We start from the raw sequence: 26,839 nt of genomic DNA on the forward strand, positions 1-26,839 counted from the left end.
CAGTCATGATCAAAATGAATAGTGGAGCAGACTCGAAGAACCAAAAGGTCTCTTCCTGCTGCTGTCTTCTATATTTCTATGCCATCCCAATACTACAGCCACAGTGAAGTTTGGAACCCATAATTTTCTGATTCAGAATATCACTGAGCCAAAGTCAACATCAAGTTAAGTGTTTTGAATTGATATAGGCCAGAGATTATTGGAATTCTAACCTAAAATCAATAAGACCAGAACTGTGAAGCTCAGATTACAGCTGACAGTTTGGAAGCCTTACTTGAAGCTGTATAAGGATACAAAAGTCTGTGTACACCAGTCTGAAGTCACGTACCAATTGACTCAAGAACAGTTTCTTCCCTACTGCTGTCAGGCTTTTGAATGGACTTACCTTGCATTAAGTTGACCTTTCCCTACACCCTAGCTATCACTGTAACACTACATTCTGCACTCTGTTGTTTCCTTCTCTATGAATGGTATGTTTTTTCTGTATAACACGCAAGAAACAATATTTTTCACTATGTTAATACATGTGACAATAATAAATCAAATCAAAGGATGGTTGTGGCTATAAGGTGGAAAGTTTGAAACTTCAGTACAAACAGTGAGGTACAGAGTGATCTTCGACAAATCTTACTCTCTCAAAACAGTCTGGAATATTTTCCATTCTGCAATCCTGGATACACATTACCTGATAGTTTTCCACACATTGAAGCCATCCAGTGGTTTGGTGCCATTAGTTGATCCTTTGGCCAAAGATACTAAGGTAGGGAGCCAATCAGAGATGTGAATGAGCTCTCGATTAACTCTGCCCTTCTGCTTCAGCAGGGGGCTCGCGACAAAAGCCACCCCGCGGATACCTCCTTCCCACAGCGTCCACTTCCTTCCTCGCAGGGGCCAGTTACTGCCACCTCCCAAGGTCTGACCTCCATTGTCTGAAAAGGGAACAGAAAAAACACACTGAAGTCCTGGAGATGTCCTCTGCAAGTTAAGCCTTTCCCTTTGTAAACATTGTACTGTGCAAAACCACAATAGCACAGAATTAAAGAAGAAAACACATAGGAAAGAAACAGAAGGACTTGTCTAAATGTTTATTCTAAATTCAAAGTTCTTGAATTCAACTGCTGCTGATTCAAAAGGTTTGCTGCGTTCAATTTCCATTCTATTATTTACACTGTTGAATTTGAATTATCGGATAATCCAAATAATTTATCACATTGCAAGTCTGCCTCAAATGCCTAACACATTCTTGGCATATCCCAAACCACTCTGCATGCAATGACTGCTTTTCAAATGTTGTCACTGTTGTGTAGGCAAGTGCCATATCCCCTTGGCGACCAGTCAGATTCCACAAAAAGCAAATGGAAGGATTGACCAAGTAATCTGTTTCTTGGTGATGTTGGCTGGGAGAAGAATGTTGTCCACCACAATGGAGGGACTTCCTGCTCCTCTTCAGCACCGTTGCATCTTTAACATCCACCTGATAGGGTGGCGCAGTAGCACAGTGGTCAGCACTGCTGCCTCACTGAACCAGGGACTAGGGTTTGATTCCCGGCTTGGGTCACTGTCTGTGCGAAGTTTGCACGTTCTCCCCATATCTGTGTGGGTTTCCTCCGGTTTCCTCCCACGGTCCGAAAGACGTTCTGGTTAGATGCACTGGCCATGCTAAATTCTCCCTCAGTGTCCCTGAACAGATGCCGGAGTGTGGTGACTAGGGGATTTTCACAGTAACTTCATTGTAGTGTTAATGTAAGCTTAATTGCGACACTCTGGAATAAACTTTAAAGACAGGGTCACAGTTTAACATTACATCTGAACGCTCACCACTGCCTCTCTGTATCCTTCCATTTCCTGTGTCCTCTGGCTGCTTATTCAGCATTCAGTCTTGATTAACTCACAATTCCCTTGATTTCAACACCGAGGGTCCAAAGACATTGCACTTTGCCTCTGCTGCAAACTCCATTCCCTTGTCACAGACTCCATTTCCCTCACTTGCTGCTGTTAGGCTAATGCAACCTTACCCTGCATTTGACCCAATCAGTTCACTCTACGTTTGGCCTTCAGGGACCTAGGCCCTAAACTCCGGAATGCCCTTCCTAAACTTCGGTGTCTCTCGTGCGTCTCTCTCTTCTTTATGGCCCTCTCTAAAACATAATTAATTCAAATTTGCGGGATGGGTAATAAAGCAGCCCTCACATCCTGTAAATGAATAAAATAATAAATGTAAAGTTAAAGTCAGGATGAATTGCAAAGCGCTATGTTCCTATGCATGAGCCTAAATCTCATCCACATGCTTTTCCAACCAACTGCAAAAGAGGCATGGGCTTCTTCTGCCTTCAAACTAATGTATACATCCATGCCAATACATCCTGCAGTAACAGTCAGAAGTGGGCACCCCGGTTGCTTTTGTCCTCTTTGGTAGCTTGGGACAGAGCCTAATTACAATACATCTACTGTTGTTAGGGTCAAATTTAACTGACTCTGGAAAGAAGAGCAACCAAGCGTGGAATCCTCTGCCCAAGAGCTAAAAACCACACTACACATACCCATTGAGCAATAGCACTTTTTTGTAAGTGTGCTAAGCTCTCTCACTAGACTGCACACTTCTATTACAGTCCACTGTTAACCATTAGGGAGGCAATGGTCTAGACTATTAATCCAGAAACTCAGCTAACATTCTGGGGACTCAGGTTCGAATCCCGCCACGGCAGCTGGTGGAATTTTAATTCAATTAAAAAAAAACTGGAATTAAGCATCTACTGATGACCATGCACAGCCACAGCAATGTGGCTGACTCTCAACTGCCTTTTGAAATGGCCTAGCAAGCCACTCAGTTCAAGGACAACTAGGGGCGGGCAATAAATGCTGGCCAGCCAGCGATGCCCATGTCCCAGGAACGAAGAAAAGAAAATCAGTTTGCCATGTGAGTGTTAAAGCTGGTGTGAGTGAGCACATTAACAGTATGTTACTGTCAAAGCATTGAGGACGCAACTCACAAACGCAGCATCTTCACCTGTAACAGATTACTTATTGCTTTCTTACTCGCTGGTCACAGTGCACATGGGTGCAAGTGGTTAGCTGATTTCAAGATGCAGAAAGGGTAATTATGGTCTGGTAAGCCACATGCATTAATATGTGACCAGAGTTCATACCTGCCGAGCACAAAGTATTTAACATGTTAATATTTATTGAGTGCGGGGCTTTGCTGTTATTTCTTCCAAAATGACAGTCACGCAAAGCTGACTGGAGAAAGTGGACGTTCTGTGGCAGTAGATTGATTTAAATATTGAGAAAGGATTAATGGGTCTAGTCGTTTCATTCAATTCAAACTCTTGATTAAAATGATCCCCTTGGGATGTCAAAGGATTTTGTTCGCATTGGCAGCTGAGTCAGACAATTATGTGGTTTTAATGTCCTTTATTCCAGCATTTCTCCTCAAGAATTTTTGCTACATCTATGCTTAGTTGCGGGAAGAGGGGTTTGGAGCCAGTGGAGTTAGCAGACTAACTATTCAGAGACTCCAAGACAACATTTTGGTATGTATGTGAGAGAGCATGGTTTAAGGCTACGGGCAGCATGGTGGCATAGTGGTTAACACTGCTGCCTCACAGCGCCAGGGACCCAGGTTTGATTCCCAGCTTGGGTCACTGTCTGTATGGAGTTTGCACTTTCTCCCCATGTCTGCATGGGTTTCCTTTGGGTGCTCTGGTTTCCTTCCACAGTCAGAAAGACATGCTGGCCAGGTGCACTGACCCAAACGGGCGCTGGAGTGTGGCAGCTAGGAGAATTTCACAGTAACTTCATTGCAGTGTTAATGTAAGACTTGCTTGTGACTAATAAATAAACTTTACTTTTACTTTATTTTGTTTCAGGGTCTAGCACAGGCGCAGAACCTTTGCTGTTTTTGACAGGAAGAGAATTATGTTTGTAATTACTACAAATATACTCTTTATTCCAAATATTGTTTTGTCCACATTCAATGACTTTGTTTATCACCTGATAAACATTCTGATCACATTCTGCTGCTTACCAAAGATGAAAAGATCTTGCAGTGTCACAATACATTCTGTTTATTCTCAGATGTTTGAGTGTTGTTTACTTATCTGGGCACTGGGCAGATAAAGAGGCACTGGCTCAGTGATGATGTGATCCACTGATACTCAACCCAAGCAGAATATCTAGCATAGAAACCTAAAAGAAAACTGCAGTTGCTCCATTCCTTTCCCCCACCCACCCAAGTGTCAGGAGACAGTGTTCTTCCATTAAAATTATGGCATCAGATGATCAGGAGACATGTCCTCCATAAATCAGTAAAGGCCGAGATTTCACAGTCCAATTTGTGAGGAGATCCCAGTTAGAAGTACTTCTGGGCTCATGGATTCTGAGAATCATATAATCCCTACAAGGCAGAAAGAGGCCACCCAGCTCATCGAGTCTGCACTGACTCTCCGGAAGAGCATCTCACCCAGCCCCTCGCCTCCACCCTAACACCATAACCCCGTGCATCCCCCTAACCTATACAACCTTAGAACATAGAACATTACAGCGCAGAACAGGCCCTTCAGCCCACGATGTTGCGCCAACCAGTTAAAAAGCAATGACCCTCTAACCTAAACCAATCCCTTTCCATCCATAAACCTATCCACGGATCTCTTAAACGCCCCCAAACTAGGCACATTTACAACTGCAGCAGGCAGGGCATTCCAACCCCTCACCACCCTCTGGGTAAAGAACCTACCCCTGACATCCGTCCTATAACTACCACCCCTTAATTTAAAGCTATGCCCCCTCGTGCTAGCTTTCTCCATCCGAGGAAAAAGGCTATCACTATCCACCCTATCTAAACCTCTAATCATCTTATATGTTTCAATAAGGTCCCCTCGTAGCCGCCTTCTTTCTAACGAAAACAACCTCAAATCCCTCAGTCTCTCCTCATAGGACCTCCCCTCCATACCAGGCAACATCCTGGTAAACCTCCTCTGCACCCTCTCCAAAGCCTCCACATCCTTCCTATAATGTGGGGACCAGAACTGCACACAATACTCCAAGTGCGGCCACACCAGAGTTTTGTACAGTTGCAACATGAGACTGCGGCTCCTAAATTCAATCCCCCTACCAATAAACGCCAAGACACCGTATGCCTTCCTAACAACCCTATCTACTTGATTCCCAACTTTCAGGGATCTATGTACACATACACCTAGATCCCTCTGTTTATCCACACTATTCAAAGTCCTACCGTTAGCCCTATACTCCACACATCTGTTATTCCTGCCAAAGTGAATTACCTCACACTTCTCCACATTAAACTTCATCCGCCACCTCTTGGCCCAGCTCTGCAACCTGTCCAAGTCTCTCTGTAAACTATGACACCCTTCCTCACAATCTACCACACCTCTGACTTTGGTGTCATCAGCAAATTTACTAATCCACCCAACTATACCCTCATCCAGATCATTTATAAAAATAACAAACAGCAGTGGCCCCAAACCAGATCCCTGAGGCACACCACTCGTAACTGAACTCCATGACGAATACTTACCATCAACCACCACCCTCTGTCTCCTACCTGCTAGCCAATTCCTGATCCAATTACCTAAATCACCCTCAATCCCATACATCTGCATACACCTTGGACATTAAGGGGCAATTTAGCATGGCCAATCCACCTAACCTGTGCATCTTTCGGACCGTGGGAGGAAACCGGAGCACCTGGAGGAAATCTACACAAACAAGCAAGAATGTGCGAACCCCACACACGCATAGTCACCCAAGGTTGGAATCGAACCTGGGTGTCTGGAGCTGTGAAGCAACAGTGCTAACTACTATGGCGCCATTTGTCATCTTGATATGGAAAGAGGGTCTCACCCCTATGCTGAAATATTAGGAGTGGCAAAGCTGTGGGGGCACACCCCCTTACCCCCAACCTCCTGGAGGGGCCTCCATCACGTCCCTTCACTTCAGCAGGGTCAGGCCACTTGCCCCCCATTAATGGGAAGCCATCATAAACCCCGCTGGAATAAACCGTCTCCTGGCATGATGGGCAGGGGGCAACAGCGGAGTGAGGCTAGCGGGCTGAGAGACTTCAGTCCCAGGCCTGCTAATCATATTCAAAATTTTAAATATTTTGATTTTAATATTTAAATGGGCCACAGGAACAACGCCGGAAATCTTTGCTCTGGAGGCCATGGCACCCAGTGGGAAGCTAAAACAGTCTTTGCTGATGTCTCCTGGGGAATTGCCCTCCCAGAGGGTGACAAGATACCAATTACACAGCTGATGAAAGGATATTTCTAGGCTGCTATCACAAATTATCCAATGTACGTGTGCTATATTTAAAACAACAACTTGCATTTATGTGTCACCTTTAACAGAGTAAAATGTTTCAAGGTGTTTCATCGAAGTGTTATCAAACAAAGTTCAACATCGAACTACGTAAGATGTTGATATTAATGTGGTGGCCAAAAGGTAGGTTAAGGAGTTTCTGAAAGGACAGAGAGAGAGAGAGAGAGAGAGAGAGAGATGGGGGGACGAGAGGTTTAGGAAGGAAATTCTAGAGTTTAAGGCCTAAGCAACAGCCAACAGCAGAGTAAAATTGGAAATAGGAGAATAAGATAAGATGAGATGAGGCGAACAGACGAAGTCTAGAGCTCATACTAAAGGCATACTAAAACACGTTATCAAAAAAAAAGGAAATGCTTTGTATTGTGCTTTCATAGCAGTGGAAAAATCATGTTATAATTGAAGCAATATGAGTGAGTATAGCAGGCCTGGCTGCCTGGTGACTTTGGATTCTTGTTGAAGAAAGAGTAAAAAAATGTTACCATTCTCTCACCGCGCAATGTCTTTGTACACAGCCACCGTCTCTCTGTTGGAAATGGTCGCAGACAGCGTTGTGCAAAGAGCTCGATTGAGAACAGAGCTGCTTTTGTGGAAGCAGCATTACAATCCGTAATTATATAAAAACCATGCAGAAAATCCCAGGCTTGTGTTTTACCAGGACTTGCCAGAGAGTGAAATGCAGCATTAAAGGAGCTCGAATCACTGGGCCACAACACATAGCAAGGGGCCAGTTTAATACCACAAAATGATTAAGGTATTGGCTGAAAATACTTTTGTTTGTGCACTGTACAACAACGAATGTGAAAAGATCTTTTTGTAACACTGGGAACTGTTATCTGAATAGTTCCACAGCTCAGCAATGGGAAACACAGCAGAACATCACTTCATTCCACCAGATTTCACAAATTGACTCAGTAAATACTGCTGAACAGTATTTTCACAGTATGCTCAGGACATCTAGTGACAAGCAATGCATATTGCACCAAAAATCACTAAAGGCTAATTGTTGTTCTAGAATCAGAATCCCTACAGTACAAAAGAGCGCCATTCGGCCCATCGAGTCTATATCGACCACAATCCCACTCAGGCCCTATTCCCGTTATCCTCATTTACCCTGCTAATCCCTCTGACGTTAAGGGGCAATTTAGCATGGCCAATCTTTGGACTGTGGGAAGAAACTGGAGCACCCAGAGGAAACCCACCCAAACACAAAAAAAAATGTGCACACTCCACACAGACAGCGATCCGAGGCTGGAACTGAACCCAAGTCCCTGGCGCTGTGAGACAGCCATGCTAACCACTGCGCCATCGTGCCGTCCTAATGTTAAAAGAACAGTTTATATTTACATTGCAACTTTAACATAATGTTCCCAGAATACGTGATTGGTAGGTTATAAAACAAAGCAAGGAGATATTAGGCAAGATCATCAGGAGAGATAGGTTTGAAGGAATGTCTTCAAAGGTGGGAAGTATTTTCCTCCATGTCCAAGATACTGTTGACTAAATGTTAAAAGATGGAACATTTTGTGAACTATTAAACAATGCAAATATGCCCAATTTTTAGTTTAGCTGCACACGTCTATTTTGAAAGTACTTTTAACCTAATGCGCAATTTCTGTGCTGATTTACAGAAAGGGATGAATCACCAGCAGGTATTTTCCAGATACTGTTTGAACTAATTTCCCAGGACAAAGTTCAAAGTAAGCATGCGAGCGACACGAAGAAAAATGCTTTTGATTTGTTCTTGCAGGCTCAAAACACTTCTCATTGGTTCGTCAGCCCACGTCTAGACAGTCCTTCTCAATTCAGGTGCGCGACAAACACTCCTCCTTACAGCTTCGAGAAACCCAGTCATCATCGTCATTCATGCTTCAAGTCAGTGATTAAACATCAACAGATTCCTCCACAATGATTAACGCAAGCGAGAGATCAATTCTGAAATTAAAATCACTGTGTAGGAATAGAGTGACCTGGACAAAGATGACCAGATACAAGGTGACCTTGCAATTCAGTATAACCAGGACCTATACACGGCCACAGGGGGTTACCTGCACTGTTGGCTTAAAAACCTGTGGGATTTTATTGCCGCGATATTTTATATCCACACTTTTACACCTCGAGCACACCAGTGATAAGATCAAGCCTACTGGCTGTACTGTATCAGGTCAGAAACAAACTGAAACAATAAATGAGAGGAAGTTCATCAGCAGCAAACGGCACTCTATACTGCTGAGTGTTACTCTAGGGAAACGGCAGCTGATCATAATAATTTAACATTAAATCATAATGACTTCTGTGTCTCAGTGATTAAATGAAATTTGTGGCGTGCCGCTGACTGGTCCATAGGAATTGGGGGTGGGGGCGGTGGTGGTGGTGTGTGAAGAGAGAGAAAAAAATTGACCTACAGCTGTGCTTATCTAGTTGTAAGGATGCTATAATTGGCCTCTCTTGGGCAGCATGATGGCACAGTGGTTAGCATTGCTACCTCACAGCACCAGGGACCTGGTTCAATTCCCAGCTTGGGTCACTGTCTGCACTGATTCTGCATGTTCTCCCCGCGTCTGCGAGAGTTTCCTCCAGGTGCTCCAGTTTCTTCCCACAGTCCGAGTGACGTGCTGGTCAGGCGCATTGGCCTTTCTAAATTCTCCCTTAGTTACCCAAGTAGGCGCTATTGCGGTGTTAACGTAAGCCTATTTGTGACACTAATAAATCAACTTTTAAAAAAAACTCCTAATTATTCATCAATCCCTTGTTGTGTGCACACCCATTATAAATTTCAAATTCATGATAAATATTCTCTTGGGTCCAGTGTAACCAAATCAGTCCCATAAGCATCTCTATAATCAGGAATCCACTCTTAGATTGTTACACCGTAGCGGGATAGAGGGATCGTTACATTAAGGCTCCCTTGGTATAATGGATTCTTCACTTATGCCTCATATGTGCTCTATCTTTCAGAAGACAAACTGATGAGCATCTAATGAGGGGAAGAAGTTGCAAGATAAGCCAGTTAATTGTGGACATGGAATCACGGAATGGTTACAGTACATTAGGAGGAGGCAGTGGCAACAGTGGTATTGTTGCGGAACTAGTAATCCAGAGGCCCAGGGTCACACTCTGAAGACCCAGGTTCGAATCCCACCATGGCATGTGGTAAAATTTGAATTCAATAAAAGAAATCTCGATTTAAAAGTCTAACGATGATCATGAATCATTTGTTGTAAAAACCCATCTTGTTCACTAATGTCCTTTTGTGAAGGAGATTTGCCATCCTTACCTGTATGACTCCAGATCCACAGCGATACCCAATGCCCTCAGGAATGGGCAATAAATGCTGGCCCATTCAGCAACATACACATCCCATGATAAACATAGAAGAGGCCATTATTGTGCATGTGCTGGCTCTCTGCAAGAGCAAGAGAAACTCACTGAGTGCCTCTCCCCAGTGTTTCTCCTGTAACACTAAATTTTCTTCTCTTCAGAATATCACCCAATTCTCTTTCGAAAGTCAGGATTCAAACTGCCCCCACCACACACTCAGACAGTACATTCCCAATTCAAACTACTTCCTATGTCAAAATGTTTTTCCTCACGTCACCATTGCTTTTTTTAAAATCAACCACCTCAAATCAATGATCCTTCCCTCAACTGGAACAACATCTCCCTCTCCACGTGCCACATGATTCAGAACACCTCTATCAAATCATCCCTGAAATCTTCGCTTCTCCAATCTATCGATAGAACTGAGGTTTTTCATCCCCGGAATCATTCTGGTGGATTGGTTCTACACTCTCTCGAATGCCATTACATCTTTCCTGATGTGTGGTTTCCAGAACTGGACACAATATTCCAACTGAGACCAAACCAGTGGTTATTATAACTTCCTTGCTTTTATACTCTATGCCTCTACTTATAAAACCCAGGATCTCATATGTTTTATTAACCACTTCCTCAACCTGCCCAGCCAGTTTCAATGATTTCTGCACACATACACCCAGGTCTGCATTCCCTTTAGAACTGTACCCTTTATTCTTCATTTTGCCTACCCATAAATTTCCTACCAAGATGAATCACTTCACACTCCTCTGCATTGAATTTCATCTGCTACTTGTCCACCAATTCTTGCCATGACAGGAGTTTTCCAGTCCCGTCATGGCAAGGCCCCCACTGCAGGAGGTTAAACAGCCCAGCCTCGCTGGGACTGGGCAATCCTGGTGTCAGCTTTTGCGATAAATTGTTTATAGGCTAACAGATGTTACCTCTGCCCAGCTTCAGTGGAAGTGGTGAAAATGGTGTCGTGGGTTAAAAAAGGACTTTCGAAAAAAAAGCAAATAAGCACTGGAATTCATTTCTGGAGGCATAGAATTGAGCAGCAGATGAAAGGATGTAAAACCTGTCTGGGGATCCTTGTACAGAACCTTGGTAAGACCACACAGGAAGTGCTGTGAAAAGTTATGCTCTCTGTATTGTGGAATAGATGATTATAGAAGCTCTGGAGGAATAGCAAAGAAACTGAACTTGTGTGATACCACAAATGAAAGGTTTTAGTATTAGAAAAGCTAAACAGGTTGGGGCTTGTTTCTCCAGAAATGGCAAGACTTAGGAATAACCTGATAGTGTTCTTTACAAGGTGTTTTTGCTAACGTAGATGGAGAGATGGTTTCAAAGAGGAGGACAAAGCAAGGAGCCTTAAATATCAGATAGTCACAAATAGTTTAAGTTTAATGCTTATTTTAGTGTCATAAATAGGCTTACATTAACACTACAATGAAACCACTGCGAAAATCCCCTCATCGCAACAGCCCGGTGCCTGCTCGGGTACACTGAGGGAGAATTTAGCATGGCCGATGCACCTAACAAGCGCGTCTTTCAGACTGTGGGAGGAAACCGAAGCACCCAGAGGAAACACACACAAACATGGGGAGAACGTGCAGACTCCATATAGACAGTGACCCAAGCTAGAATCAAACCCTAGCCCCTGGCGCTGTGAGGGAGCAGTGCTAACCACTGTGTCACTGTGCCGCCCCAATAATTCCAATAGAGGAATTAGGAAAATCTTCTTTGCCCAGTGTGGATGGAATGTGGAACATTCTACCACGAAGAGGTGAGGTGATTAGCATTAAAGCAATTAAAAGGGAAGTTAGATAAACATATAATAGAGAATGGATTGTTAAAATACTTTGATGGGGCTCAATGAAGAATAGTGGGAACAGGCTTGTGGGTGCATGGACACCAACATGGGGCTGTTGGGCTGAATGGCCTATTCCTAAGCTATACATTCTCCCATCCATTGACTCTGTCTACACTTCCCACTGCCTTGACAAAGCAGCCAGCATAATTAAGGACCTCACACATTCTCCGCTCCACCTTCTTCCTGCAGGGCAAATGATACAAAAGTCTGAGATCATGTACCAACCGACTCAAGAACAGTTTCTTCCCTGCTGCTGTCAGACTTTTAAATGGACTTACCTTGCATTAAGTTGACCTTTCTCTATACTCTAGCTATAACTGTAACACTACATTCTGCAATCAATTTCCTTCTCTATGAATGGTATGTTTTGTCTGTATAGCTCGCAAGAAACAATACTTTTTACTATGTTAATACATGTGACAATAATAAGTCAAAGCAAAAAAACTTCACACATATTATCTAATTATCATCTGCTTTGAAGTGTACTTCATAGCAGCATAAAACAAAGCCACAAAAAAAAAAGGGGAAGGTGAATGGATTGGATGCAGTAGAACTGTTTTCAATAGAACATGGGGATGTTTGAAACGGACTCTTAAGAAGTCTGACAACACCAGGTTTAAGTCCAACCGATTTATTTGATAGTAAACTCACTAGCTTTCGAGGTTACCCCCTCAGAACTCTGTCTGAGGCCAGAACTCTCCATTCACCTGACGAAGGGGGTAACCTTGAAATCTAGTGAGTTTACTATCAAATAAATCGGTTGGACTTAAACCTGGTGTTGTCAGACTTTTTACTGTGTTTACCCCAGTCCAACGCCAGCATATCCACATCATGAAACGAACTAGCCAGAGAGGGAAATAACGGGGCTGATAATATCAACAACCTTCAAAGAGAGAGCTGGACAAATACGTGGAGAAAAAACTCCTCCAAATACAGCAGCTTTAGACAACATTTGATGCCAAACCACATAAGGAAATGTTTAAATATTCAAACATTTGGTCAAAGCCATAGGGTTTAGAACCACATCTTTGAGGGAAGAGTGAGCCAGTTACGGAGAGAATTCCATAGCTTAGGGCCCGAGCAGCTGAAGGCACAGTTGCCAATTGTGCAGCAATCAATGGATAAATAAGAAGCAAATTTATCTCAAAGGACAGCACGGTGGCACAGTGGTGAGCACTGCTGCCTCACAGGGCCAGGGACCCGGGTTCAATTCTCAGCTTGGGTCACTATCTCGTGTCCGTGTTGGCTTCCTCCAGGTGCTCCAGTTTCTTCCCACAGTCCAAAAGATGTGCTGGTTAGGTGGATTAGCCATGCTAAATTGCCACTTAGTGCCAGGAGAACTAGCAGGGTAAACGCATGAGGTTATGGAGATAGAGCTTGGGTGGGATTGTGGTCGGTGCAGACTCTATGGGCTATATGGCCTCTTTCTGCACTGTAGGATTCTATGATGACTATGACTGTCAGGCTGAACGAGATTACAGGCTTCAGAGGTCCATCAAAAGTTTGGTGCCATCGTTATAGATTCCAGGAATCAATAGGTAAAGCAATTATGAACAGTTGGTACAACAGTCAAGATAAAGAAATGTGAAGGGGGAGTTGTAAAACCTTGGTTCTTTCTTTCTTTAAAGTTGAGAAGAAGCTTTGTTTGGAAGAGTAATTTGGAATGCCTGGACTGGATTCGGAATGCAAACCACTGATGGAAAGTATGGTTATGAAAGAAGATTTTAAAGTGTTAGCTAATTTGTTTTAGAAGCGGAGTTTGGAAACTCTCATGCGGCGATCATCTGTGATTGGCGGGGGGGTGGATTTTGAGGAGAAAACCACAAACATTCACTAAGGTTCAGAGTGGAGAGTGTAATTAATCACAGCCAGACTGTGTGCTTGAAGTGTCATTGCGTTACTGAGATCATTGTAGCTTAAAATATACCCTGTAATGCACATGAACATTAAAAATCTGTGTGTATTTGTTAAGCTAAGGGAGGAGTAAAGGATTATTAAATAATTATCAAACTCCTCATGTTTAATTTTTTTTCCCTTGTTAAAACTAATTAGCTGTCCTGTGACTTTGTTCCCCACGCTTTCCAAACAAAAGTAAAAGTTACAGATACAACTTTTTAAGGTGGGAAACGATCATAATTATTAAGGGAGCCAGGGTTCCATTCTGGGATCTTCCTGTCCAGGTATAACATCAACTGTGATCATAACAAGGCTCCAGATGTTGGTGTGTACTTTGCAATCCTTTGGTCTTGATATCAACTTCAACCAGACCTTAACCATAGCCCTCATCATTTGCCTAAATACGCACTGAATGCTGGGTGTAGCAGTGTTTCTGGGGATGGATTCCCCCGTCGGTACGATGCCAACAGCATTCGGACCCCTGGTGTTGACCTGTTCTTTTCTTCAATCAGACTTATTGCTCCATCTTACCAGTTTTCCATGTATCCTTCTTCAGTTATCTACTTTGCTTTAACTACCAGACATTCCCTGGGTTTATATACAAGCTGATTATTTCTCCGATTGTGCTGCATTATGCAATTTATAACCACGGTTATTTAACCGACTCTGATTTACCCCTTCCAAGTGATTTCATTTTTTTGCTCAGTGTGGTCTTCCCCCTCGTGCGCTCAGTTCCTGTCCAGCTGGCCATCAGAAATATCTTGCGGTTATAACAAAACCATTACCCCCCAAACCCTATCTCTCTTGTTCTCTTGTCAAAGATGCTGCTTACCTGGCTCATCAAGGGTTTCCATATTTTGGGGGACAAAACAAAAATCTCCATTGAGAGAGATAAATGTTTTGAATAAAATGAAGCAATCGCAGGTAATAGTGACGATTTAAAGTTGGAAACATTCAGCAGGTTGGGCAACATCTTTGGCAAGAGGAATAGAGAGAAAAAAATTAAATATAGTCAGATGACAAAGAGGGAGAATTTATGTACTCAAGGATTGAGCTCGCATGGGCCTTTTCAGACTTGGGCTCTTGCCACAATTTGCAGCTGTCAGTGTCAATCCTTGGCTTTACGTTGGTTCAGCAACTGTTCAATTTAGGTTTTTTAAAAAAAGTGAAAGCCACCACTGTGTTCTGTTGGCTTTTGCCTTTACCCTTTCTTGCCCTTAGTGTCTGAAATTCACTGTTGAGTGGTATGAACAAAGAACAATGCAGCACACAAACAGGCCCTATGCCAATATGTGGGTTCTATTCACCTCCCGTGAACGTGTCTATCAAGATACACCTTGAATGTTGCTAACATGCCTGCTTCCACCACCTCCACTGGTAGTGCGTTCCAGGCACCCACCACCACTCTCTATGTGAAAAATTTCCCCACGCATTGCCCCTAAACCTACCATCTCTCTTGTAGCCGATCCTTTCAGCCAGGAAAAAAGCCTCTGAATATCCACCCTATCCATGCCTCTCATAATTTTGTAGACTTCTATCAGGTCATCCCTCCCTGTCTTTCCAGTGAAAACAATCCAAATTTTTCCAACTTTTCCTCATACCGAAAACCCTCCAGACCAGGCAACACCCTGGTAATCCTTCTTTGCACCCTCTCCAAAGCATCCACGTCCTTCTGGCGGTGTGGCAACCAGAACTGCTTGCAATACTCTAAATGCGACCAAATTAAAGTTTTATGCAGCTGTAATATAACTTGTGAGCTTTGATACCTGATGACCCCGGCAATGAAGGCAAGCAAGCTGTATGCTTTCTTGACCACCTTGTCCACCCATGTTGCCATTTTCAGGGACCTGTGGACCTGTACGCCCTATGATAATAGGGAAGTATATTGACATTGGTAAAGACAAGCTGAGTGGGATAGGAAGGGACAGGGAGTTTAATGGGAATCGTCAATGCAGATAACAGTAGTAAAAATTATAAAACTAAAGTCACTTTATCTGAATGTGTCGCGCTCCTGCAATAAAGTAGTAGACAGTGACACAAATAGAAATAAATGGTTTCGATCCAATCACCATTGAGACATAACTACAAGGTGACCATGTTTGAGAAATAAATACCCTAGGATACACAGCATTTTGAAAAGGCAGCAGGTATGGAAAAGGCATGTGGGGGTGGGGGGGAGCCTTGTTAATAAAAGGATGACATAAGGGTATTTGTGAGAAAGGATCCTGGCTCAGAGAATCAAGAAGTTGAATCAGTGGGTGGAGATTCAGAATAGCAAGGGTCAGAAAATGCAGATGGGAGCTGTTGAAAGGCTCCTAACAGTAGCTATACTGTTGGATGGGGCATTAAACAAGAAATTATTGGGACTTGTAGCAAGAGAGTGCACAAAATTGTGGGGGACTTTAATCTTCATTAATACTGGGCCAATCAAACTGGCGAAGATGGTCTGGAAGAAGAGTTTGTAGAATGCTTTTGTGCCAGTTTCTTGAAGCAATATGTTGTGGAATTAACTGGGGATAAAGCTTTTTCAGATGTAGTGTTGGGCAATGAGGCAGGTTCAATTAGTAATTTCATAATATAAGATCCAATGGGAACTAGCGATCATAATACAACTAAATTCCATATCAAAGTTTGAAACTGACAATACTCCAATTACAAGTAGGAATATAAACTTAAGCAAAACCAGTGACATAGATACGAGAGGAGCGTTGGCTAAGAATGATGAAGAAAGTGGGCTAAAAGGTATGCAGTAAAAAGTGGGAAATATTTAAAGAAAGAATTCAAATTGTTTAACAAAAATACATTCCATTAAAAAACAAAAACTCAGTTAAAGATAGTAATAGATTAAAAGAAGAAGCTTATTGTCTTGCAAAGGGTAGTTATAAATCTGAGTGCTTTAGAAACCAACAAAAGGGATACCAAAATGTTCCTTAAAAAAAAGGGAAAAATAATAGAACATAAAAAAGCAAATCAGCCTGAAATATAAGAGGAGATTATAGCACAAGTCTGGAAAAGAGAGTAGCTAAGCAAGAAAAAGTAAAGTTTATTTACTAGTCACAAGTAAGGCTTACATTAACGCTGCAACGAAGTTACTGTGAAATTCCTCTGGAGAACATGCAAACTCTACATAGACAGTGACCCAAGCCAGGAATCAAACCCAGTCCCTATCACTGAGGCTGATCCCTTAGAAGCAGAGGCAGGAGAAATGCAAAGACATTTTGAGCCAGATTTTCATCTTCAAAACAGGAGTTGGGGGTTTTCCAGATCCTGTAATCTTGCTTGGGCTGTGGCGATTCCCACCCGTCCTATCTTCACACTAGGGAAGCAGCTTTATCACAAAGATGGACCAGCCAGCTCTCTAAAGGCTTTACAAAGTTGAAAACAGGCCTTGAGTCATGGAGGTTTACAACATGGAAACAGGCCCTTCGGCCCTATTTGTCCATGCCACCTTTTTTTTTTAAAGCCCTAAGCTAATCCCAATTGCATGCAATTGGCCCATACCCCTCTATACCCATCATACCCATATAACTATCTAAATGCTTCCAAAAAAAAAAGATAAAATTGTATCCGTCTCTACTACTACCTCTGGCAGCTTGTTCCAGACACTTACCACCCTCTGTGTGAAAAAATTGCCCCTTTGGACCCTTTTGTATCTCTCCCCTCTCTCACTTTAAATCTATGCTCTCTAGTTTTAGACTCCCCTACCTTTGGGAAAAGATATTGACCATCTGCCTTGTCTACGCCCCTCATTATTTTACAGACCTCCATAAGGTCACCCTTCAGCCTCCTACACTCCAGAGAAAAAAAATCCCAGTCTATCCAGCTTCTCCTTATAACTCAATCCATCAAGTCCAGGTTGCATCCTAGTAAATCATTTCTGCACTCTTTCTAGTTTAATAATATCCTTTCTATAATAGGGTGACCAGAATTGCACACAGTATTCCAAGTGTGGCCTTACCAATGTCCCAACTCCTTATGGATGTTGAGGCAGACAAATCGTTTGCAGCCCCAATATTACGCTTGCCTCTGACGCCATTGCTGGAAGATGAAACTGATGAGGAAGCAGACTCAGTACTACAAAGTCATCTCTGAGCCTTGTCGTGTGAGTAGCAAACACTGGGGGCATCACAGTGATTAGCATTCTACCTCAACGCCAGGGGCCCGGGTTCGATTCCAGGTTTGGGTGACTGCATGGAGTCTGCGCATTCTCCCCATGTCTGCGTGGGTTTCCACCGGGTGCTCCTGTTTCCTCCCAAAGTCCATAGGTGTACGGGTTAGGTGGAATCTGGAATTCTGTGCCCAGTGAAGCAGTTGAGGCTACTCAATGAATGTTATAAAGGCAAAGATAGATACATTTTTGAACAGTAAAGAAATTAAGGATTATGGTGAGTGGGTGGGTAAGTGGAGCCAAGTCCACAAAAAAAAACAGCCATGATCTTACTGAATGGCAGAGCAATCTCAAGGGGCCAGATGGCCTACTCCTGCTCCTAGTTCTTGTGTTCTTATTGGCCATGATAAGTTGTCCATAAGTGTCGGGGGATTAGCAGGGTAAATATATTGGGGTTACGGGGTTAGGGCCTGGGTAGAATCATTGCTGGTGCAGATTCGATGGGCTGAATAGCCTCGTTCTGCACTGTAGGGGTTCTACGATTCTCTGACTGTAAGTGATGGCCAACAGGTTTTGAACTGTGGTAAATTTGGCCCAGCATAATTTTATCCTATGGGAGCTACAAATCTCTTGCTGGCTGTTTCTGTTTCTCACACCACACGCATTGAGCCACAGCTGGCACTCGACCCTGCTGTCCTATCTGCACTCTGCAGGAATCATGAACAACTTAGGATATGCATGCAGCCTTCACTCGTAAGGCTTCTAATTCTAGGATATCACTGAAGGCATAAAACAAACGTGCTAAGTCCAGGTACGTCAAACTATCTGACACCGCACACCACTGTCACACTCCCTTTGCACCTCATGGTCCACTGGGCCCTGGCATGTATGTAAACAACCATGGGGGCCAATTGTGTGGGGCTTAGGTGAGACCACACTTAGGATACTGTGCATAGCTCTGGTCTCCATATTTAAGAAAGAATATACTTCTTTGAAGGTGGGGCAGTGAAGACTCACTAGATTGGTCCCTGGAATGTGAAGGTCATCCTACGATGAGTGGCTGAATAAATTGGTATTTACTCTCCAGGGCTGAAGTTTAGAAGAGCAAGAAGTAATCACATTGAAATATTTAGGATTGTGAAACTGCTCGACAGGGCAGGTACTGAGACATTGCTGCCCCTGGCCGAGGAATCTGGAACACAGGGGGCAGATTCAGGCTCAGGATAAGGGGCCAATTATTTAGGACTGAGATGAATAGAAATTGTTTCACTCAAAGGCTTGTGAATCTTTGGAACTCCCTACCCCAGAGGATCGTGGATGCTCCATCAGTAAATGCATCTAAGGCTGGGACAGGTAGATTCTTGATCCTTCAGGGAATTAAGGGATATGGAGAGCAGTTGGGAAAGTGAAGTCGAAAACCAAGATGGGATTTTCCGTGCGCTCCTGCGGCACGTTTCACGAAAGCCTTCAGGGTGGCACAGTGGTTGGCACTGCCGCCTGACTGCACCAGGGACCCAGGATCGATTCCCGGCTTGGGTCACTGTCCGTGTGAAGTTTGCATGTTCTCCCTGTGTCTGCGTGGGTTTCCTCCCACAGTCTAAAAACTGTGGTGGTGATGTGCATTCGCCATGGTAAATTCCCACTCAGTGTGCCTGAACAGGTGCTGGAGTGTGTACTTTTACAGCAACTTCATTGTAGTGTTAATGTAAGCCTACTTGTGACTGATAAATAAACTTTAAAAACTTATGCCATTGGCCAGCGATGGGATCTGCTGGTCCTGGCATTGAAAGTGGGGATTCCTGTGGTGCAGACCCTCCATCGCCAGGAAGCCTGCAGTGGGGGCTCGCCATCAGAGGGCCGTAGAATTCTGGCCCAAGACTAGCCATTATCCTAATGAATGGCAGAGCTGGCTCAATGGGCTGTGTGGTCTACTCCAGCACCTATTTCTTCTGCTGTGTCCTTAAGATATTTAAGAAGGTGTTTGAAATATTTGCAGTCATAGTGAGATGGAGCTTCCCGTGAAATGTTTTGAGAGGGTGGCCTACCTTGAACTCAGCGGCTGAGGGAGCGGTGGGGAGGGTGGATGGAGGGGCACTTAGATGTTGTACATCTGAACAGTACCCAAGTGAAAAAGAAAACAAATAGAAATTGAGCAAATATAAGCAAGTTTCAGATCAGGATACAGATGGGAAAGATTTTAAGAAAGGACATGTGAACAATAGTGTCTGTAGCATAACAGCCAAGAGTACAGGAAGAGTGCACAGACAGAATGGCAGACAAATCTTAGTCTCTATAATAACAATACAGTCTTCCAATCAAAACCCAGCACTGTCTAGGATTTCTGCCAAGATGGGAACACTAACTATATAAACATGGGATTAAAAGTTCAGAATTCCTAAAGCAGGAAGATTGAAAAAAAAAGCCACTTGGTTAAAAAAATCCCTATGGTGTATTTTGGGAGCCCGTTTTCATCCCTTGATATACTGAGGCACCAGGTTGACCACAATAGTCGCTATTCCTGTGCCCTCCATGTAATCTTAAGAAACTAATATGCAGTCAAACCGACCCACAGTCATTGAGGAATCAAATAGGAACAAATTCTGGGTCAGGAAGACAAATCTTAAGATCAAATTGCTTTCAAATAACAAAACGATTCCATAATAGGTGAAGAAAAATCCATACCTGCAGCAGAACAGATGCAATAAATATTCTAAAATTAAGCTGGTAAATTTATTTGAAAAGTGAATATAAGACTTCCATCTTATAAAGTTTATTTATTAGTGTCACATGTAGGCTTGCATTAACACTGCAATGAAGTAACTGCGAAATCCCCTAGTTGCCACACTCCAGCGCCTGTTTGGATACACTGAGGGAGAATTTAGCATGGCCAATTTATCCAAGCAGCACGTCTTTTGGACAGTGGGAAGAAACCGGAGCGCTCAGAGGAAACCCTCGCAGACACGGGGGAGACTGTGCAGACTCCACACAGACAGTGACCCAAGCTGGGAATCGAACCAGCACTGTGAGGTAGCAGTACTAACCACTGTGCCATCATACCGCCTCTGTGCCACCATGCCACCCCCATATAGCACCTTCTCTATCACAACTTCCATATCACTGGATGTCTCAAAGTGCCTTGCAGCAAGTGATGTAGTCACGGTTGTGATGTAGGTAATGCAACAGCCAAAGTGTGCACAGAAAGCTCCCAAGAACAACACTGAGATAATAACTAGATCATTTGTTTGTGTGAGGCTGAATGAGGGATAAACATTGTTCAGGATGCCCATGGAATCTTTCACATCCACCCGAGGAAGACAGGGCCTTAGTTTAATGTCTGATGCAAACGACTGCACCCTCCAACCGTGCACACTCGTTCCATACTCAAGCCCTGGAACAGAACGTTCAGAGGCGATAGGGCTACCAACTTGACCCATAGCTGGTGCTTTTAAAATATCAATTCAGTTACAAGCTAGGCAAGCAACAGCAAAAGATGCAAGACACTCAGTGCAAGACATAGGTGAGCTTGTTGAGATGGTCATCACAGGGTCCCTACAGTGCAGAAGGCGGCCATTCGCCCCATCGAGTCTACAATGGCTCTCTGACAAGAGTATCTTACCCAGGCCCTCTCCCTCACCCTATTCCTGTAACCCCATACACTTACCATGGCTAATCTATCCAACCTACACATCTTGGGATACTAAGGGGCAATTTAGCATGACCAATCCGTCTAACCTGCACATCTTTAGGCTGTGGGAGGAAATCAGAGCACCCAGAGGCAACCCACGCACACACAGGGAGAATGTGTAAACTCCACACAGACAGTCACCCAAGGCTAGAATTGAGCCTGGGTCCCTGGTGCTGTGAGGCAGCAATGATAACCACTGTGCTGCCCCTCCTGTTGTGTATGAAATAAGGGGCTAATGTCTTTATTGGAGCATCACAACGCTCACAAAAATGCTTTGGAAATGAAGGAAACTGTGCATTATTCATGGAATAATTTAGTTATGCTTCGGGAATTAAGGAAACTGTGCATTAATTAATTTTAACTCATTATGTTGTCAATTACATCAAGTGTTAAGTTCGTGAAGAAACAAAAAGATTTACCAAACATTTTCTTCATAAAATTACCAAGAAGTCTTATTAAATAACACTGTTTTGCCTACTCCTACCTATATTAGCTTCTTTATACTAGAAGTACTGAGCACGTCATAGAATCCCTATAGTGCAGAAGAGGCCATTCAGCCCATTGAGTCTGCACCAACTCTCTGACAAATACCTGACCTAGGCCCAAACCTGCCCTATCCCCGTAACCCCACACATTTACAATGACTAATCCATCTAATCTACACATCTTTGGACTGTGGGAGGAAACCGGGGCACCCGGAGGAAACCCATGCAGACACAGGAGAATGTGCAGGTTTCACAGTCACCCAAGGCCAGAATTGAATCTGGGTCCCTGGAGGCGTGAGACAGCAGCACTAAGCCCTGTGCCACTGTGGAAATTGCTTGGAAGGGGTAACAAAGTCTAACCTTGTCAGAAATCAGTCAGTTTGGGCAGAAATAAAAACCGACTTGAGGCAGCTCAGCTGTTTGCATTACATCAGTTTAATCATACTGTCTAACTACCACACAACTCCTAGAATTGGCCAACATTGTAACAAGCACAAAAAAAAGGACAATTTTTGTTGGAATTGATGCCAACAGTTCAGGGCCTCCAAAAGGCAGATTCTGATGTAATGGAATTTCCTCCTGCCAGTGCCCCTCCAAACCACACACCATCCTGACCTGGAAATAGATCAGTGTTCCTTCACTCACTAGGTCACAATCCTGAAACTCCCTTCCTAACAGCACTCTGGGTGTACCTGCACCACACAGACTGCAATGTTTCAAGAAGGCCTATAACCACCACCTTCTGAAGGGCAATTAGGGATGGGTAATAAATGCTGGCCCACATCCCGTGAAAGAATAAACAAAAATGTTGGATATTCAAGTGATTCCATCGGATTTTGCACAAGATCAGTAACCACAGTCAGGACTCAGTTGCAGTAAGCGTGCAATAGCACAGCAGTAAGCTTGTAGGTGGCCCTCAAGTTGTTATCTGTATTAGAATTTTACATGTTTCAAGGAGATTGCCTCTCATCCTTCTGAACTGTAGTGAATACAGGCACAGTCAAACCGATCTCTCGCCACAGGACAGTCCCACCAACCCTGGTGTCAGTCGAGTGAGCCTCCGCTGCACTCCCTCTAAGGCATAGTTATATCTGCTTGTAGGCCATAGCTTTAGGACAAGGGATGGCAGACTTAAAACAGAGTTGAGGAGAAATTATTCCTCCCAAAGGATCATGAGTCGGTGGAATTCACTACACCAGAGCTCCTCAAGGGTGGATGCCCAGACATTGAGTAAATTTAAGGAAGAGGTGGACAGATTTTTAATTAGTGAAGGTTTGAAGGGCTATAGTGAATGGACAGGTAAGTGGAGTTGAGACTGAGATGAGATCAGCCATAATCGTATTAAATGGCCGAGCAGATTCGAAGGGCTGAATTGCTCACTCCTGCTCCTCGTTCTTATGATTCTTCTGACATCCTGTACCATGGAACACGCAACTGCCTTTCTCCAAGGGAATTCCATTTGATTACAGAAGCATATGAAAACCTCCAAACCTCATATTTTCACTCTACATCAACTCATTAAGTTAAACCTCCCCACTTGCCGGTTCATGGCAAGACTGTATAACTTTAATTTGGGGATCTGCACAAACATGGTGCTCTGCCTCTCAAACACAATCAGTAGTGATCTGGAAGGAGAGTGTCCACTTGTGCTCTTAGTAATTCCAGTAATACTCCGAGTGGTAAAGGAACTGCAACGATCCACAATTCTTTACAGTCCACATAACCAGTCGCAGGATGAAGTATTAGTCCCTGGTCCTTTGCCTTACCTGTAGAGAAGATCAAGACCGTGTTGTTCCAGAATCCATATTTCTGCAGAGCTCTGGTGATGTTCCCCACAGCTTCATCCATCACTGACACCATTCCTGCATACGTACGCCTTTGTTCATCGTGGATAAAACTGTATTGCTTTGTGTACTCCTCAGGCACTTGAAGAGGTAAGTGAACTGACTGGAAGGGCAGGTACAGAAACAGAGGCTGCAACAGAGCACAGGGTGCAGAAAGGTTACTGGGCCAGTGAAGGATTATACCAGCAGTAATTACAGATCATCTGACTGGAAGCCAAGAAAGCTTTGTGTTTAAGTCTCAGGCTGCCAACTGATTCAGCCCATCCACTCAGTGACGGCCTGATTGGTCCTTGAAAGCTTTTTGTTGTCAAGACCAAACCAGCCAGGAGGTAAGTTGCTCTCTGAGATGCTGTTGTTTACTTAGTCTTTGACAACCATCATAATTAATTCTGCCACAAAGACTCGTACAGTAAAGAAGGGGCCATTCGCCAATCATGCCTGTGTTAGCTGTTTGCAAAGAGCTTTCTCCAAATTCCAACAATTCTTTTCATTTTCCGTTACATTGCTAATTCTCTTTTGAAGGTTACAGCTTCCAAAGCCCTTTCAGTTTGTGCAATCCAGACTTGCTGCGTAAGAAATTCTCATCTCTCTTCTTTGTCTTCAACCTGTGTTCTCTGGTTATTGACCTGGCTATCAGTGGGAACAGTTTCATCAAAGCCCTCCATAATTCTGGGAAACTTCAGTAAACCCCCCTTAACCTTTCTTGCTCCATAGAGAACAATCTGGTCACCAACCCTTCAAGGAAAGCAGCTCATGGAATCAGAGAAGGTTTACAGCATGGAAGAGACCACTTGGCCCATCATGTCCATGTTGACCAAAAAAGAAGTCACTCAGCCCAGCCTAGCCCCAGTTTCCAGCATTTGCTCTAAGCCTGCAGGTGACAGCACTTGAGGTGAATATCCAGATTTTTTTTCAAATGAGTTGAGGGTTTCTGCCTTTCAGGCAATGAAAGAATCTTATAGTCCTCTGGATGAAAATATGTTTCCTCATCTCCCCACAAATCACTTTAAATCTCTGCCTCCTAGTCACTAACCTCTCTGCTAAAGTAAATAGACTCTTTACACGCACTCTATCTCGGTCCCTCACAATTTTGTACATCTCAATCAAATCTCCCTTCAGCCTCCTCCTCCCATTCAAGGAGCCAGCCAATCTAACCTTTTCGCAAGCTATAATTTTCCTGTCCTGGCAATATCCTCGTAAATCTCCTTCGTGCCCTCTCTAATTCTGTAACATTCTTACTGTAACGAGGTGATCATACCTCTACACAGTTCTCAGGTTCTGGCCATAATAATGTTTTATATTGTTCCAGCATAACCTCCCTGCCTTGATTGATAAAAAAAGGATTCCCAATGCCTTTGTAACCACACAATCAACCTGTCCTGCTACCTTCACAGACCTGTGGAGATTCACTCCAAGGTCCCTTACTTCCTCTACACCTTGGTTTTCCCCCATTTATTGTGTAATCCATAGAAAATATTCTCTCTGGTTATATCACAGCTTGGTATGGCTCCTGTTCTCCCATCCACTGACTGTCTACACTTCCCGCTGCCTTGGCAAAGCAGCCAGCATAATTAAGAACCCCATGCGCACCAGACATTCTCTCTTCCACCTTCTTCCATCGGGAAGAAGATACAAAAGTCTGAGGTCACGTACCAACCAACTCAAGAAAAGCTTCTTCCCCGCTGCTGTCAGACTTTTCAATAGACCTACCTTGCATTAAGGTGATCTTTCTTTACACCATTGCTATGACTGTAACACTACATTCTACACTCTGGGAACGATATACTCTGTGCAGCATGCAAGAAACAATACTTTTCACTGTGTACTAATACATGTGGCAAAAATAAATCAATCAAATCCTTTGACTTTTTCAAATGCATCACCTCACACTTCTCAGAGTTGAATCCACTTTCCACACTCTGGCTCAGCTGACCACTTCCTCCTCACTAAGTGTTCTAAAGCACCAAGGGTCCTGTTCTAAAAAAAAAACTTCTTTCACAGGACATAGGCATCTCTGACAAGATCAACATTTATTGGGCACACTAATTGCCCCAACTGTTAGGCCATTTCAGAGATCACTTTGCTCAGTCTGAAGTCACACATATAGGCTTTAAACAGATCTTCCCAAAAGGACATTTTTAAAAATTCATTAATGGGAAGTTGGCATTACTGGGCCAAGTAGTTGTTGCCTATCCTTAATTTCCCTTGAAGTGAGTGGCTTGCCAGGCCTTTTAAGAGTCACATGTAGGCCAGAGCAGGCAATGACAGCAGATTTCATAAAAATCATCAAATCCCTACAGTGCAGAAAGAATCTGCACCAACTCTCTGACAGACCATCTTACCCAGGCCTACTCCCCGCCCTATCCCCATAACCCCACTGTGCCCCTGATCTACATATCTTGAGAAACTAAGGGAAAATTCAACATGGCCAATCCACCTAACCTGGACTGTGGGAGGAAACTGCAGCACCCAGAGGAAACCCAAGCAGACACGGGGAGAATGTGCAAACTCCACACAGAGTGAGCCAAGCCAGGACTCAAACCCGGGTTCATGGCTCTGTGAAGCAGCAGTGCCATCCACTGGGCCGGCTTAAAGGGAAGGGACATTAGTGAAGCAGATGGGTTTTTAATGACAACGGACAATGGTTTGTTGGTCATCATTAAACTTTTAACAGATTAATTTAATTAACTGAATTTAAAATCCCCATCTGCCATGGTGGGATTTGAACTTTTATCTCCAGATCATTAGGTTGGGACTTTGGAATACCATTTCAAGGATCTGGCTATTATGATACTTGATTGGGTCAAAAACCTGGAACTCCCTTCCTAATAACGCTGTCAATGTACCTACATGACAGGGGCTGCAGCGTATCAAGAAGGCAGCTCACCACCACCTTCTCAAGGGCCATCAGAGATGAGCAATAAATGCCGGCCTAGAAAGCGATGTCCACATCCCATGAATTAATAAAAAATATTGCAGCTCTATAATAAATAGTTAACCTCCACAAAAGCACCCTTTAATCTTATCTTTATCTTTATGTGGACAACCCCAATTCCTCCACTGTCTCCATGCGAACTGAAGTCCCACATCACTGGTCTCATTCTTGTAAATGACCTCTGCACTCATTCCAAGGTCTCAATATCCTTCCTAAAGGATGGGGTCCAGCAGGGAAACAATACTCAAGCTGAGGCCTAACCGGCAATTTATAAATGTTTAGCATAACTTCCTTGCTTTTGTGTTCACTGCCTCGACTTATTAACCAGGGTCCTGAATGCCTTTTCTTTTCAACAGTCC

The 26,839-nt window shown here is 43.6% G+C and overlaps 1 protein-coding gene across 1 annotated transcript in view; it reads right to left on the reverse strand.

The window, feature by feature from the left end:
• arsb (arylsulfatase B) overlaps nt 1–26,839 on the reverse strand; it is a 95,094-nt gene that overhangs the window by 34,863 nt on the left and 33,392 nt on the right. The window contains exons 4-5 of the mRNA XM_080189341.1: nt 23,468–23,675; nt 686–929 (exon numbers count right to left, since the gene is read on the reverse strand). Coding sequence (XP_080045467.1) covers nt 686–929; nt 23,468–23,675 — 452 coding nt within the window. The remainder of the gene's footprint in view (nt 1–685; nt 930–23,467; nt 23,676–26,839) is intronic.

The sequence above is a fragment of the Carcharhinus amblyrhynchos genome, chromosome 5 (assembly GCF_965287045.1).
Source record: "Carcharhinus amblyrhynchos chromosome 5, sCarAmb.v2.hapA, whole genome shotgun sequence".
Taxonomy (NCBI): Eukaryota; Metazoa; Chordata; class Chondrichthyes; order Carcharhiniformes; family Carcharhinidae; genus Carcharhinus; species Carcharhinus amblyrhynchos.